This window comes from Macrosteles quadrilineatus, unplaced genomic scaffold, assembly GCF_028750875.1.
Source record: "Macrosteles quadrilineatus isolate MER2022 unplaced genomic scaffold, UCM_ALF_1.0 Scaffold_2__2_contigs__length_208266976, whole genome shotgun sequence".
Lineage (NCBI taxonomy): Eukaryota > Metazoa > Arthropoda > Insecta > Hemiptera > Cicadellidae > Macrosteles > Macrosteles quadrilineatus.
In genome coordinates this window covers 179,977,400-179,991,300 of record NW_026542595.1, presented here as the reverse complement: position 1 = coordinate 179,991,300, position 13,901 = coordinate 179,977,400, and the positions used below count along the sequence as shown (strand labels likewise).

At 36.9% G+C, this 13,901-nt stretch overlaps 1 protein-coding gene across 4 annotated transcripts in view; it reads right to left on the bottom strand.

Moving 5' to 3' along the window:
* LOC128985748 (echinoderm microtubule-associated protein-like 2) overlaps positions 1-13,901 on the bottom strand; it is a 115,410-nt gene that overhangs the window by 75,346 nt on the left and 26,163 nt on the right. For all 4 annotated transcript variants that reach the window (XM_054405585.1, XM_054405593.1, XM_054405591.1 and 1 more), the window contains exon 2: positions 7,585-7,676. In XM_054405585.1, coding sequence (XP_054261560.1) covers positions 7,585-7,645 — 61 coding nt within the window. In that variant the 5' untranslated portion in view covers positions 7,646-7,676. The remainder of the gene's footprint in view (positions 1-7,584; positions 7,677-13,901) is intronic.

Genomic DNA, 13,901 nt, shown 5'->3' with positions numbered 1-13,901 from the left:
TGATTCGTGATTCAGCAGTGTGCTTTAGGTAGGATTATCAAGATTGGAATCTTAATAATCAATAGCTCAAATGAAAGCTGGTATTTCATTAAAGGTTTTTAGACCAAAACATATAGGGTTATGTAATTAGAACTGCTGGAATACATCTTTAATTGAAGTAAAAAATCAAAAAAATCAAATTTATATTTTTTCGTTGAGTGATACATTAGATAAATTAATAATGATGCTTGATGACAAATATATGCTTGCATAGCTTAATTTTTTAAGACCAAAATTATGAAAATCAGGCTGGTAGAAGAGCCAAACGAACTCGAAAAAAAAATTTAACTCCCATAAGAAATGTACAGGGACGCATTTTGAGCATAACTCGAAATATACGTCAAAATGAATGCTGATGATTGATGGCAAATCTGTGGTGCGTCCATACCTTAAGTTTAAGGCCAAAATTATGAAAATCGGTCGGGTAGAAGACCTTTAACCCGACTCAGAAAAGAAAACCAATAATTTTTATAGATGGCAATAATTTGTTTACCAGTATGCTTAATCTAAACATACGAAACATGTGTTAATAATTTAACAGCTTATTGTTAAATTGTTATTTAATTGATTTTTCTTTGATTAAATGTTGTTGTTAACAATTTGCATTTGTGTTTAAAGCGAGTTCCTTATGTTAAGTATGCGATTCTAATGTTATGTGCTTAATCTATACCATTAATTTTAGTGAGTAAAGTTATGTATGGATTTCACAACCATTATTTTACTAGAGACCGTTGTATTTAACCACAACGGGCTCTGTAGCTAGTCAAATATATTGCCATCACAAAATGGGCCTTTAATTCGGGCATTGGTCTAACTGATATGCCTCTTGGCAGATGCGATAATATTGTATGGCCATACGAGTCTTCTTTAATTTATCCGAAGATCTCTTTGGATGTTAATTGTGTTTTTTGTGCTTAGTACAAATCTTTTGTTTCTGAAGTAAGTAACATCCCTCAATGCTAATTTAAAAACTCAACTTCATACCTTAATTAGAGTGATTTTCTCAGAAGGCCTCTATTAATTAGATCAGGTTGAGTTATGGTGCAGTATTGTCAATTTTCATTGAACAACATTGTTTATTATACAACACAATGCAGTTCTACAGTTTGAGGTATATGTTTTGTAAGGGATTTTGAACGCGAAATTACTAAACCCCCTTTCTGTGCACTATCTAACACGACCGTTTTTAGATATCATCGTTAATTTAATACCCCAATGACAACTAAGATCTGGTGCTAATAGACCATCCTAACAAATATCCTACCGCAGGCAGAAAATGTCTAGTTAGCTTTGGCTATGTTGAGTCTGTTGTATGTTCAGTTGCCACGCACGGCGAGACAAAATGCATGCATTGTCACGCACCTGTCGAGCTCAAAGTGTCACATTGTCACAATAAGCGCTTCGACGTAGCTGTGGCTGAATAATGTTGTGTGGTTAATTAATGGTTTAGCTGTGCTATAGGATGGTCAGTAAATACATTACACATAGCAGTAAAGTAATAAAAAAAAACGATTACAGGTGAAGTATTTAATGGTAAACAATTGCAATTTAGAGGATACATTTATTAATGAGGTAACTTTTACTGGGCAAGTTTACTCGTTTGGTTAAAACAATAAATACTGTTCTCCACAGTTATTAAGGGTGACCTTAACATGAATGCGAGTGAATGTATTAGCAATTCGAAAAGGAAATGCTAAAATCAATGTCAGTATTAGTCAAATATTGTTTCATACTATTCTACGATTTAAAAGGGTGACGCTGCTACCTCTAATTACAAACCCTAATACCCTGTTCTGTTCAATAACTACATTTCTTGCCAGATGATAAACGACCAGAAAACAATCAATGTACCGGTCCACAGATGCAGGTTCCGCTCGAATCAACGCGTTAAGAATTAAAAGACTCGCTCACTCTGGAGCGATTCGTCGCTTCACTCGCTCACAATGGAAAGCAATACAAATTAGCTTCGCGCTTTGAGTTGTAAGTGGTTTCAGGCATTTGCTGTCAGGGCTTGGGAAACGGTTTGTTGACTTGCAGTAGTACGCCAACGATGGAACTCGAAGGACTAAATGATGGTGAACAACATAATCAGAACTTTGAAACCAGATAAATTGACACAAATTGTTGACGAGATATTTAACTTTAGTTTATTTTTAACTACAGTATATCTATTCGTGTATTTGTTTCCAAAAGCTTTTCCAGATGTATAGGACTTTGATTACATCAATAGGTGTACATAAACAATACTGTTAAACCCAAAGCCCTGGGATAAAATAAAGTGATGTCTAAATTTAACTCACAGGTTGTGACTCAAATCAAGTATATTTTTCAGTGATTTTCGACGCTATGCACAGCCGACCGGTACTGGATGATTTTATTATACATCCATATTTAGACATGTATGGATATAGCCGAATAAGGTCCGCCAAGGATGATTCCCAAATTTAGGTTTACGATGGTTAAATCAAGGTGAAAATGCCATAACCGTTCACTGGTTGACTGGTGTAAAAGTGCACAACGTTAATTCATACAACCTTGAATTGGGTGAAAAAAATACGGTTGAAGCAGAGATTATAAATCGTGTAGCGAGTCTGAATCAAGAATTCAAGTGACAAATGAAAACAGTATAAAGGAACAGGATACAAATACTAATTTTTACCAGGAATATTTTATAATAAAACTTACAACTATCACAATACTGTTAATAATACCATCTGAGTGTGCAAGAAACTGTACCTAAACACGATACTCAATGCCGCAGTACGTAGTGTTCTGGGTCTGTTTTAAACCAATGTCACCACTATACAGCCGCTCGAGCCTGAGGACGGCCCGAGATGCAAATTCGAAACGTGGTCGGTCAAGGTCGAACCGATCACTCGTGTAGAGTCTAGGCAGCTCATTGTCGACTTTTAACACCAAACCGAGAATGTTTGCTGATGAGGTGTTTATTCCTCTGTCTTTCAACGGAATTATACTTTTTTGCAGGGGAACTGTTCAAACTCTGGTATCGACACTCGGCCTAAAGTTACAAAAGCAGCATTGAAAGCTCAATGACTTGATAGATCTTGAATAAGAACCGACTGCTTGGGATCGGAACAACAACAATGACCACTCAGCGTCAGCGATTCACAAACAACAGTGTTCATCCTAAATGTAACATAGAGGTTACTTTTACTTTGGAAACAGAAAACAAGCATCGCGAAATGTTGGCAAAAATAATTCAATATCAGATCAATATTTAAATTGGAGGTAGGGTTTTCCTCCTTTTAGGAACCATCACTAAAAAGGGCGCTGTAAACATTACTTTGATCAAAACTATAAATTTTGTTAGGTATTTAATTTGTGGCCGTCTTTTCTTCATGTTATTAAAAACAGCTGTTGTTTTCCAAACAAATAGGAACAGTTTACTATCACGAAGGAAGGCTAGATATAGCATAAAAATGTAGCATTGACTGACAATGAGAATAGTCAATAGAATACACCCCGACTCTCTAAATGGATAAGCGAAATCTTGTTAGGCTTAGCAAACTTAGCTGTCGGAAGGGACGTCGGCGGCGGAGCGTGGATGATGGATGTTATTTTTGCCGGGAAATTACAAGTCCAGGTAAGGAAATGGGCGGGAAAGCTTTAACAAACAACGCCCGGCTCAGCTGGGAGGCCACTGTTCTCCTTACAATCGCATCGAGAGGGACTAAGGTCAAGTACAGATCAGTAGATATTGGGATTCACTCATCTAAACGATAATCTGTAAACTACATTTATTTGTAATTCTATTTACATACCGGTTATCAATTACGAGGCCTTAGACCCTCAAAGACGGCTGCATGGGCAGTGGGCACGAACTAGAAAAAATCTTGATTCTAAGAAAGGGTAAGAAAATTGTTTGTAAAACGTTTTCAGAGAGTGGCATGCAAATAAAGGATTCTCTGAGACAACCAAGCAAATACTAACTCCAACCTATTAGGCATTAAGGTTTAAAACAGAAGGAACATTTCTCCGCCCTTTACGTAGATTAAATTTGTCAAATTTGTGCCCTCTTCCCAGGAGATGTAGAGATCTTCATTTAGGATCGGTTGCTAATCTACCAGGCAAATAACAGGTCGATGCTTCAATCGAGTACAGCAGGACTTGTGCAGTAAATATTTACTTGTCAGATGACGTAGAGAACCATTTAAGTTAATTTTATGTCAATGTTGCAGTCCAATTAGAGTTTACTAAATTAATGTCGCTGAATTCACAGAGATCTACCAGCAGAATTGATTGCTTTTGCCGGGCAGTTAACGTACAATCTAGTCCAAACACATCTTTCTACATTGTTTAAGTTAAAGAACATCCAATAAATGACCTCTTGTATGTGGGTTCGAACAGTCAGACTGTTAACTGCACCTGTATCTCCGGTCCCACTGTCCAATATGATAAATATAATGTCTTGCGAGGGGAAACAACAAAAACTGGGTGTCTGGGATCGAGGCCAATAAAGATACTGGTGTTGACAGGGAGATTATCACATCGCCCACACTACGTACCTACACTGAGTGCCTACACCTGTACCTCTGACTCAGGTGGCGCATATACCATCATTATGCTGTCACTGCTAAATTGATTTATTATATGGAGGGAAATCTCAATTTCAGAGCAAGTTCTCGTATGCGAAACAATCTTTCCTTGATAGACCTAGAGCTTTAGGCTCACACCACCGGGCCTTAGCATAAAACAAACTACTATTACAGTACTACCATGCTGCCATAAATAAATGAATAATCATATAGAGAAATCTCCTTCACAGGGCCAAAAGACCTATCATTTTTAGCGAGCTTCCTATATAGAATAAACTTTTAACGTCGGTCTCATGATAAGACCAAAACCCGGGACCGATCTGCTTTTTCTTTTTGATATCCCCAAAAGTCAAAAGCACCATCTCTTCAAATTCTTGAAACTCAAACAAAAATCGTCTGAAATTTGGTATACACGTGTTAAACCTACTTTTATTTGAACGAGTTTGCAGACCAGCATGTTCAAACTATGGTAACAGTTGGGTTTGATGGGGTAACAATTATTTTTCCCCATTTTCGACCCCAACACAAAATTTTGTGATTTCTTTCTAAATTTTTTTTTAAGAGCTTAAAAACAAAAAAACTTAACATCGTAGTGTTGTTGTGCGTCTAATGGTTACAGGAAAAAAAATCTTATGTTTTTTGTATGAAGAATAGTAAACTGTTGTAGTTTGCTTGGTTATGAATAGATTTAGATCAGTTTTGACAAATTTAATTATTTTGTACTTAGCTCACGAAAACAACACTTTAATTACCTTCCTTGTAGTAGCAAATCTTAGTGCTCGCAGAACCTAATGTTCTTTGAATTGGGAATAAATCTAACTTGTTTAAGGAAATCTTTTAGTAAAAATCCGATCAGGGAAAATAGAATCTCGCTTAGTCTGCAGATTTGCTGTGGCGGGGGTATTTTCTATAAATAAGGTGGGCTTAAAACCTATAATCACGGTTATCGTGTATATCGTGTGTTGAATGTAGGTCTACGTGTGGTGTTTGATAATAGCACCCCGCCGAACATGTAAACACTGGCTGTTACTAAAATGGAACTGCTGACGATGCTAAGTTGACAAAAGTGGTAACAATGGGTTATGCAAGTCTCATATTTTGCTGCTGATTGCAAAATTATGTCGGTAACACGATTGCGTTAAGAGCCCCACGATTTTGTTTGGCAGACAACTACGGTATCACTTGAGTAGTACCATAGATTGAAGGAGTTGCGGTCTACTCCTCTAGTATTACTCCTCTGGTAGTACTAAAGATGTACACCAAATCATCCAATAAAACCACTCTGCATAAGCATAAGCCTTATAAATCACATCACATTCATAAAACATCGTCGCTCATCACCTTCGCCCAATACATGACAATGCGACAATGAATGATAAGGATTTGACTCATTGTCTACAGACGTGTCCTGACTCCTAGACGGTGTCCTGACCTTGACGGCGACCTACCAGAGCCACTGGGGCGAAGGTGGCGCGACAGGATACGACGGACGTGACCGACGTTCAGGACTGGGATATTGGGAAGGGTCTAGGCAGGATGTTCCAGAAGAAGGGCCTAGACAGGTCGATGTATCTGCAGGTGAGATATAAGTTTTGGACCTGTGGTTTAGAATAAGGGTATGTTTTATGGTGTAGCACAAGTAAAAACGCCTTTGAGTGGAGATTGCATCCAAGTCTAAACCTCGCAATATAATTTTTACCCTCTTCTAAGAAGTGGATTTGTCTAAAAATGAGTCTGAAGATGAGGTGGTATATCGACCTAAGTGGGGAATCTTTAGGTTAGGGCCTATTACGGTCCAAAAATAATAAATACTCGTCTTAAAAGTGTTTTACGATCTATATATTTCAGATTATTCACGAAAACTAGAAAACATATCGATAGAACAAACTAATTTTTAACAATCAATCGACAAAATTGATTGCAGCAATCGCAAACAACCGTCCATCAAGCAATCGGGTTTGTAATTTAGCTGTATAACTTATATTTAAATTTGTGTGACCACCACGAAGAAAATCTGACCAGGAACCCTATTAGAGATAATGGCAGAGCGAAAACAACTGGAAAAATCATCAGATCGGTAAATTGAGGGTGCGCCAGATCACTAGGATTATCATAATCCGAGGCTTATCTGAGTCGAGCTTCAGCATCCATCTCTATAGCAGTTTGAGCGACGCACGAATGGACCATTCTCCTCGCACCATTACCTCCTCCAACCAGGCTGAACATGGACCTCAGGGGCGGCCCTGGGGCAGGGGATAGTAAGGAGTTCATGAGTGGTGCTTGGGCTCGAGGCATCGAGAAAGTCGGAGAGTGCGAAGAAGAGTAGATTCAAATCCATGTTTAAAAAAATTGTAAATTGGCTGAAGAGAAGTATGACACTTCCAAAAAATGGAGGGTCCATAGATACCACATGCAAAGCTTGAATTTGTGTATGAATACTTTGGTTAGACGATTAATGCTGATGGTTAATTCTTAAATACCGTTCTCATGGTCTAAGAAATATGAAGTCTTCAATCAAAATCACGAAAGAGTGCAAATATGTTTAAAAGATGAAAATGGCATAAAAATAGTTGAGTTGTTGACAAAAAATATAATGTGTTTGGCGACGATAAATTGTTTAGAGAATGGTCCACTTGCATAGCGAGTCAATTTTCCTATACAAGCCCCTTGCTTGGCCCTAATGCAAATTATGTTCGAGTAAGGTAATGTGAAAAACAAAGTGTCTAGACTTCATTTAAGTATAGGAACTGTAACATTTTCTTTTGAATGAAAAACATAACAATATTTTCTACCAAAAGTATGTAAAGAAACTGTGGAATAAACTGTGTAAGGCAATAGATCGCATCTGAATCGTCTGCAGATGCACGACTCCAAATGTTGAGTTTGCATGACTGTTGCTTATCTTCAGGCATTGTAGGTTCTCTGAGTTTAGAGTCATTTCATCAACATAAACATTATACAAAAGATTTTATATTGTAATGTTTCTTACCAGCTTCAGTAGTGGACGTAGAAGATAGAGATCCTTCATAACGGCCGCCGTTGAGCCGCATGTCCCCAACACTCACGCCACCATCCACAGAGCTGCAACGAACACGACAATCAAATAACATACATAGTGTTGCAACAAACATTACAATGAAAATATCTCAACAGAGCAAATAACCAACAAATAAACAATCAAAACAGATCTACAGAGCTGAATAATGAATAATCAAAACCGATCCAAAGATCTGCAACAAATGAAGAATCAAAACAGATGCATAGATCTCCAAGAAATGAATAATCAAAAATAGCCGCTAAGAAGAAACAAATTAACAATCGACGCAGATCCTCATAGTTTACAACAAACATGACGACTAAATAACCAAATACCCCCGCCGCAGCAAACCTGCAGACTAAGCGAATTTCAACTCGTCTGATTACATTTTTACTAAAATATTTCCATAAATAAGACATATTATTCCCTATTTAAATAACATTAGATTTAACGAGTGCTTAGGTTTGCTGCTACGGGGAAGGTAAAAAGTGTTTTTGACCATACGTCAATAGTATAGGATGAAATAAATAAATTTGCCAAATTTTATCAATATATACCCATAAACAAGTAAACTACAACAATTTTCATTTTCTCCATAAGAATAACATGGGAATTTTTAATTACACTATTTTTGAATTTTCTCCGTGACCGTTAGGCGCTTCAATATACTAAATTATTTCTTTTTTTTAAGCTCTACAAAACGGTTTAGAAAGAAATCGCCAAATTTTTTGTTTTTAGGTTGAAAAATGGGAAAAACCCATTTTTACCCCATAAAACCCCCCATAAACCCCCGTTCCCATGGCCCGATTATGCTGGATCGCGAACTCGTTCGAATAAACGTAGGTTTACACGTTTGTACCAAATTTCATCAAAATCGGATCATTTTTGCTCGAGTTATCTCGCTAACGGACACATATAAATATATATATATATATATATGAATTTGAACGGATGGTGTTTTTGGCCTCTAGGGACCTCAAAATGAAAAATTAGATCGGTCTCGGGTCCAGGTCTTACCATGAGTACTACGGTAATAGCTTATTCCCTATATGGGAAATTCGCTAAAAGCCGAAAACCCCCAAGAATATGTATAACCAGACAGCTGTAATCATGCCGGTCATCTAAACACCGCATGATCATAATATTATCATTGAAGTTGGATTTGGATTCGAGTTGTTATTCTCTATAATTAATCGTAGTGTGATTTGAGAACATTTCACAATACTTTAATTTTGAATCGAGTCCATCAGTACAGTCCGGTAGGGGTTCGGGGTACGCTGTGACCGGACTTACGGTCGGGTGGAGATCGTTTAACACAACAGGTGTTTGGTAACAGCTGTTTACCACCTGACTCCCGCCATGGCGGCAATGACATCAGCTGATGTTTAGCGCCAACTATATCCATCTATGGCGTCATTCTGTTGCCTGTATCGCTGAACGAATTGGCTCACTAATCCGAGTGTAAAGTGGAGAGGTGCGGTTATGTTTCAAAAGTGCTTAGTGCTGTGGTTCAGGTTAAGTCTGTGATATCAAGATATTATGGAATTTTAAGCTATCTTTAGTGTGGAATGTGATCAATAACAAAAACAACAAATAGCCTAGTAACTATTCAAAATTCAACGTTATAGTAGGCTATCCTTCTCACAACCCATATTTTTTACTCTTGTAACTGAGGATGCCACTAAAGAGAAAGGGTAAAATATCTGGCATAGAATTTTAACTGACGACGAAGTTGAAGCTGAAAATATCGATAGACTCTGACAGCGAAAGCCTTAGTAAGAAAATTAAGCCTACTTTCTTTCTCCAGCTATTTTTGCAGGGTTAGTTCATCTACACTGTTTAAACACCAATTTTTGAACAAATAACTTACAAAGCTGTGCTATTTGAGCAAATTTTCACGCAGGCCAAGGGTCGGTGCAAATATTTCAACTTTGCGACTAAATGCTTTTGACATTTGAGACACTTTCCAAAAAGGGCCGCAGGTGGTAAATAATACATAGCACACTACAGCCCTTTTACCCTTCTGTTAATGGTTTATGAAGACGCATTTAAACTCGGGTATATTGCACACTAGGAGAAAAATACTTATAACTGCGCAAAATTGAAGGTTAAAAACGAAACTATAGTTCGGCCGCTTAGAAAGCGACCTCCTCCAGCATTGGTTTAGCATTAGCGCGCAGGTCGTTTTCTAAGCGGCCGAACTATAGTCCAAGCATCATCAGTTCAGACAACTGCATAGGGATTTACACACAGTTGGACATGGTAGAAAAGTTCTTGTATGGACTAAATTCTCAATCAAACCTCACTATTTACTTTCTCAATCTTAAACTAATATAATGGAATTTATTCTAGTATGAGGGTCCTCTACAAGGTATACCGGTGCGCCACCATGGTGTATTATCACGGCCCCTGGCGCTTGCCACACAAACCGGCGAGTGGCGCAATGGAATGGCGCAGTCGCCGTAATGAATTGACTGCGCATGCGCCGTCTCACTGCGCACATCTATTAGCACCTATGTTGGGTCGGTGTTTAGAATTTGGGGCAGCCTGAAAGTGCGGTTGGTGTAATGGAAAAAGGTCTCAGGATTGGGTCTGAATCCCAATCGCAACAACATGTGTAATGAATGATGCTGTGACGAGTGGTTCGGAATCTCCACACAAGCTCTTAATAATTCCATAATAATTAATAATGTAAATATTTTATAGCTTTTTGGGAGTTGACTTTTGTTTATTTGTGTTGAAAAAAATTAACCTCTCCAAAGAAATTGTCCTGACTCGCAGCCACATAATGTTGTCCTTGTGACATTGCAGAAAATGTGATATCCTGCTGGTAATATTCAACCCTTGCTATGAACTGGCCCTTTAGCTTCAGTAATGTCATAGCTAAAGCTGATATTACCAAAAGTTGAGTTCTTTGAATAAAGAATGGCAGCACTTTGTCTGATATAGATTCAAACTTACTTTGGGTAGGTACCACAGTTTGTTGCTTAGCCCTCCATGAGGAACCAGCCATTATTATAGTTTTTACAACAGTTTTTTACATTACTCGGTCTGTCAGTGTTACCATTAAACATTTATGCAGGTATTTGATCTTACATTAGGAAAGTTTACTTTACCAACGTGACAACACGATGTGTATATTATTCGTGTTTTTATCGCATCCAAAGTAAGTTTCATAGTAGATCTGGCAAATATTGTTAATCTCTTCAAGTGAATGAGAATCTGTATTCCTTACTGCTAGACCAGGCCTCTCGTCTCCTACTTTTCTCATAATGCATAAGATGTCTTATTAATTGTCCTCCTGTTTTCAATATTTCTTCTTTGAATTCGAGGCATTTTCTGTTCTTCCAACAAAACTGGTTAACTGTTTACTTTGGTATATAACCTCCTGAATATTACAAACATCAATATTTACTCCCAAATAGCTACCGAGTTTCTTTATATAAACAGCTGTTTTTTGTTTTTAAATTTGTTCTATGTAATTCCGGAATTCTCATGAGGAACCTTTGAGAGTAAAACGGTAAAACCTTATTTTTATTGCAAAACTTCAAATTAAGGCGAATATTTTGACACCCCAAACGTGTAAATTGGTCCACAAATAACAGTAGTGTTCACAAAAAACTGCTTAACGTATTATAGAAATAGATACAGCACAATATTAACTCTTTCACGAAGTGGGTTACGAAAATGTACATAAACACAACACTGAAGTTGTATCAAAAACCCCAAATTAGTTTTAATTTCCGACAATGTATACAGTATGTGGTTGGATGAAGCAAGACCACCACGTTGAAAGTGTTCACCCGTATTGCGGTGCGATGAGCAAACTGGGTTACTTGGACAATGTCTTCCTCTTCCTTATGGGTAGAGTACTTAGCCGGTTTGGAATTGGAACCATCCACATAACTCTAGAGGCCGGTTGGGGCACCTTGAAAATGCCACCAGCAGCATAAAAATAGAATATGATCGTAAATGCACATGCCGAATATTCTTCTACAAATGCTCCACAACTTAAAATTCGAAATATTGGTTCTCGATGGAATTCAGCAGTTCTGTTTTTTGTCCAAATCAAAAATAAAACATAGTTCTCTACATCGATCAGGTAATAGAACGTTATAGATACCTGTAAGAGTAAGAGGTTACCGATGTAAAAAATTTTAAGTGAATAGGGAAAAAGTTACGAGTGGTACTTTACTTTTTGTAGAGACCCCAGTCAGTTAGACTATATGATTACCAGCAGTTTATTGCTGACTGTAAGTTTTTATGAGAGATCTTTACGACTTTAGTTAATCCGACCCTCTCATTTGAGATAAAAACTGTGCTGTGGTGTAATTGCTTTTTAAAATCACTTACTTAATGTCATTTAAATTACTGTACTTTAATAGTGGCTCAAAACATTATTGAAAATATTATGTCCATAGCAAGTACACTGTACTACCTCGATGTTTAGAGATTCAATAAGGAGCTTATTATGAAATTCAAACGCATTATAGTTGTCACGAAAGTACGTCAATTGTGGAAACAGTTTTAGCAATTAAAATAATCGACATTTTGTTTATAGTTATTAAACCCTAGTGCCATCTCCTCACAAAGCCGAAAATATCTCAGATTTCTTCCGTTATCTGAACATTCTGTAGATGATAAGGAGAACAAATATTGCCAGAGTTGCTTAAACTGTAAAGTGTCGAGTGGTGTAATAAAACCTTCACTCCCGGTGTGACAATTTACCTTTACCTACAGTTACCTGACAAAGCTGGTTTCCTTGCACTGATTATAGCACGCAGAGTAGCTAATTGCTGCATTTATTTACTTTTGCCGCACTCATTTTTTGCCACACTCAAGTATTCTAACAAAACAACACAAAACAGTGTGTTTTTATTAGGCACGTAATACGTGTACGCTTGAAAATAAGTTGGCTACCAAGATAGGTACTTTCCTGTTAAAGGGAACATTCATTATTATCGATGATTTATTTTCGATATATCGATAGTTTTGTTTTCCATCCGGTATATTGATAGTAACAAATTGAAACATATCAGCTGACAAGTACGATATAGGATACAGTTAATAAATATTGTTCAGTATCAACAAACAATCAAAAAAAACATTAGCCTATATTAAAATGAAACTGTTCTAAACTAACCTAACCAACCAAACTGGTAACATTTCAAAAATCCGTTTGATAGCCTATTCCCCATATGCCTTTTCTCTTCTGTTATCAAATGGAATTTTGAAACGGTAACTTAGCCTATACAGCAAGTTTGGTTAGTTATGTTAGGTTAGTTTAGAATAGTTTCATGTCCTAATCCAATGTATAGGCTATTATTTTTGCCTAGACAAGGTTAGTTCTTAATTTGTAATTTAAATGCGTTTGAATATATTAAAACAGATGGAATACCAATCGTGAAGTAAAACAAAAATATCGATATATCGAAAATAAATCATCGATAATAATGAATGTTCCCTTTAACAGGAAAGTACCCAAAGGGTAAATACGACTACGATCAGCTGGTACAGCGTTTCCCATTTCGTTCAACGTTTGGATTCCAACTAACCTAAAAACGAGGTCCGTGAAGTTGGCGTACCCATATTAGCGTATCCACTTTTGATCATACCAATCGTTAGTTCATCGTTAGTTCTCGATAGTTCCCAAATTTTTTCGTTAGTTCTCAAAAAATAAAAAAGTTATAGCCGATTATAAGTGGGTACGCTAACTTAACACTTCCGGGTTCTAGCACGCGCCGTTTTCTGAGGAGAAATGTTTACATCTATATACCAATCGTTAGTTCTTCCTTAGTCCTCGATAGTTCCCAAATTTTTTCGTTAGTTCTCAAAAAATAAAAAAGTTATGAGGCATACAAAGTGGGTACGCTAACTTCACAATTGTACAATTACCAGCGGGAACAGTTTTTTTACTATAAATGCCTATATCTATATACCAATCGTTAGTTCTTCGTTAGTTCTCGATAGTTCTCCAAAATTAACGTTAGTTCTCAAAAAATAAAAAAGTTACGAAGCATAAAAAGTGGGTACGCCAACTTCACAGTTATAGAATTTCCAGCGGGCACAGTTTTTTTTACTATAAATGACTATATCTATATACCAATCGTTAGTTCTTCGTTAGTTCTCGATAGTTCTCCAATATTTACGTTAGTTCTCAAAAAATAAAAAAGTTAAGAGGCATACAAAGTGGGTACGCCAACTTCACAATTATAGAATTTCCAGCGGGCACAGTTTTTTTACTATAAATACCTATATCTATATACCAA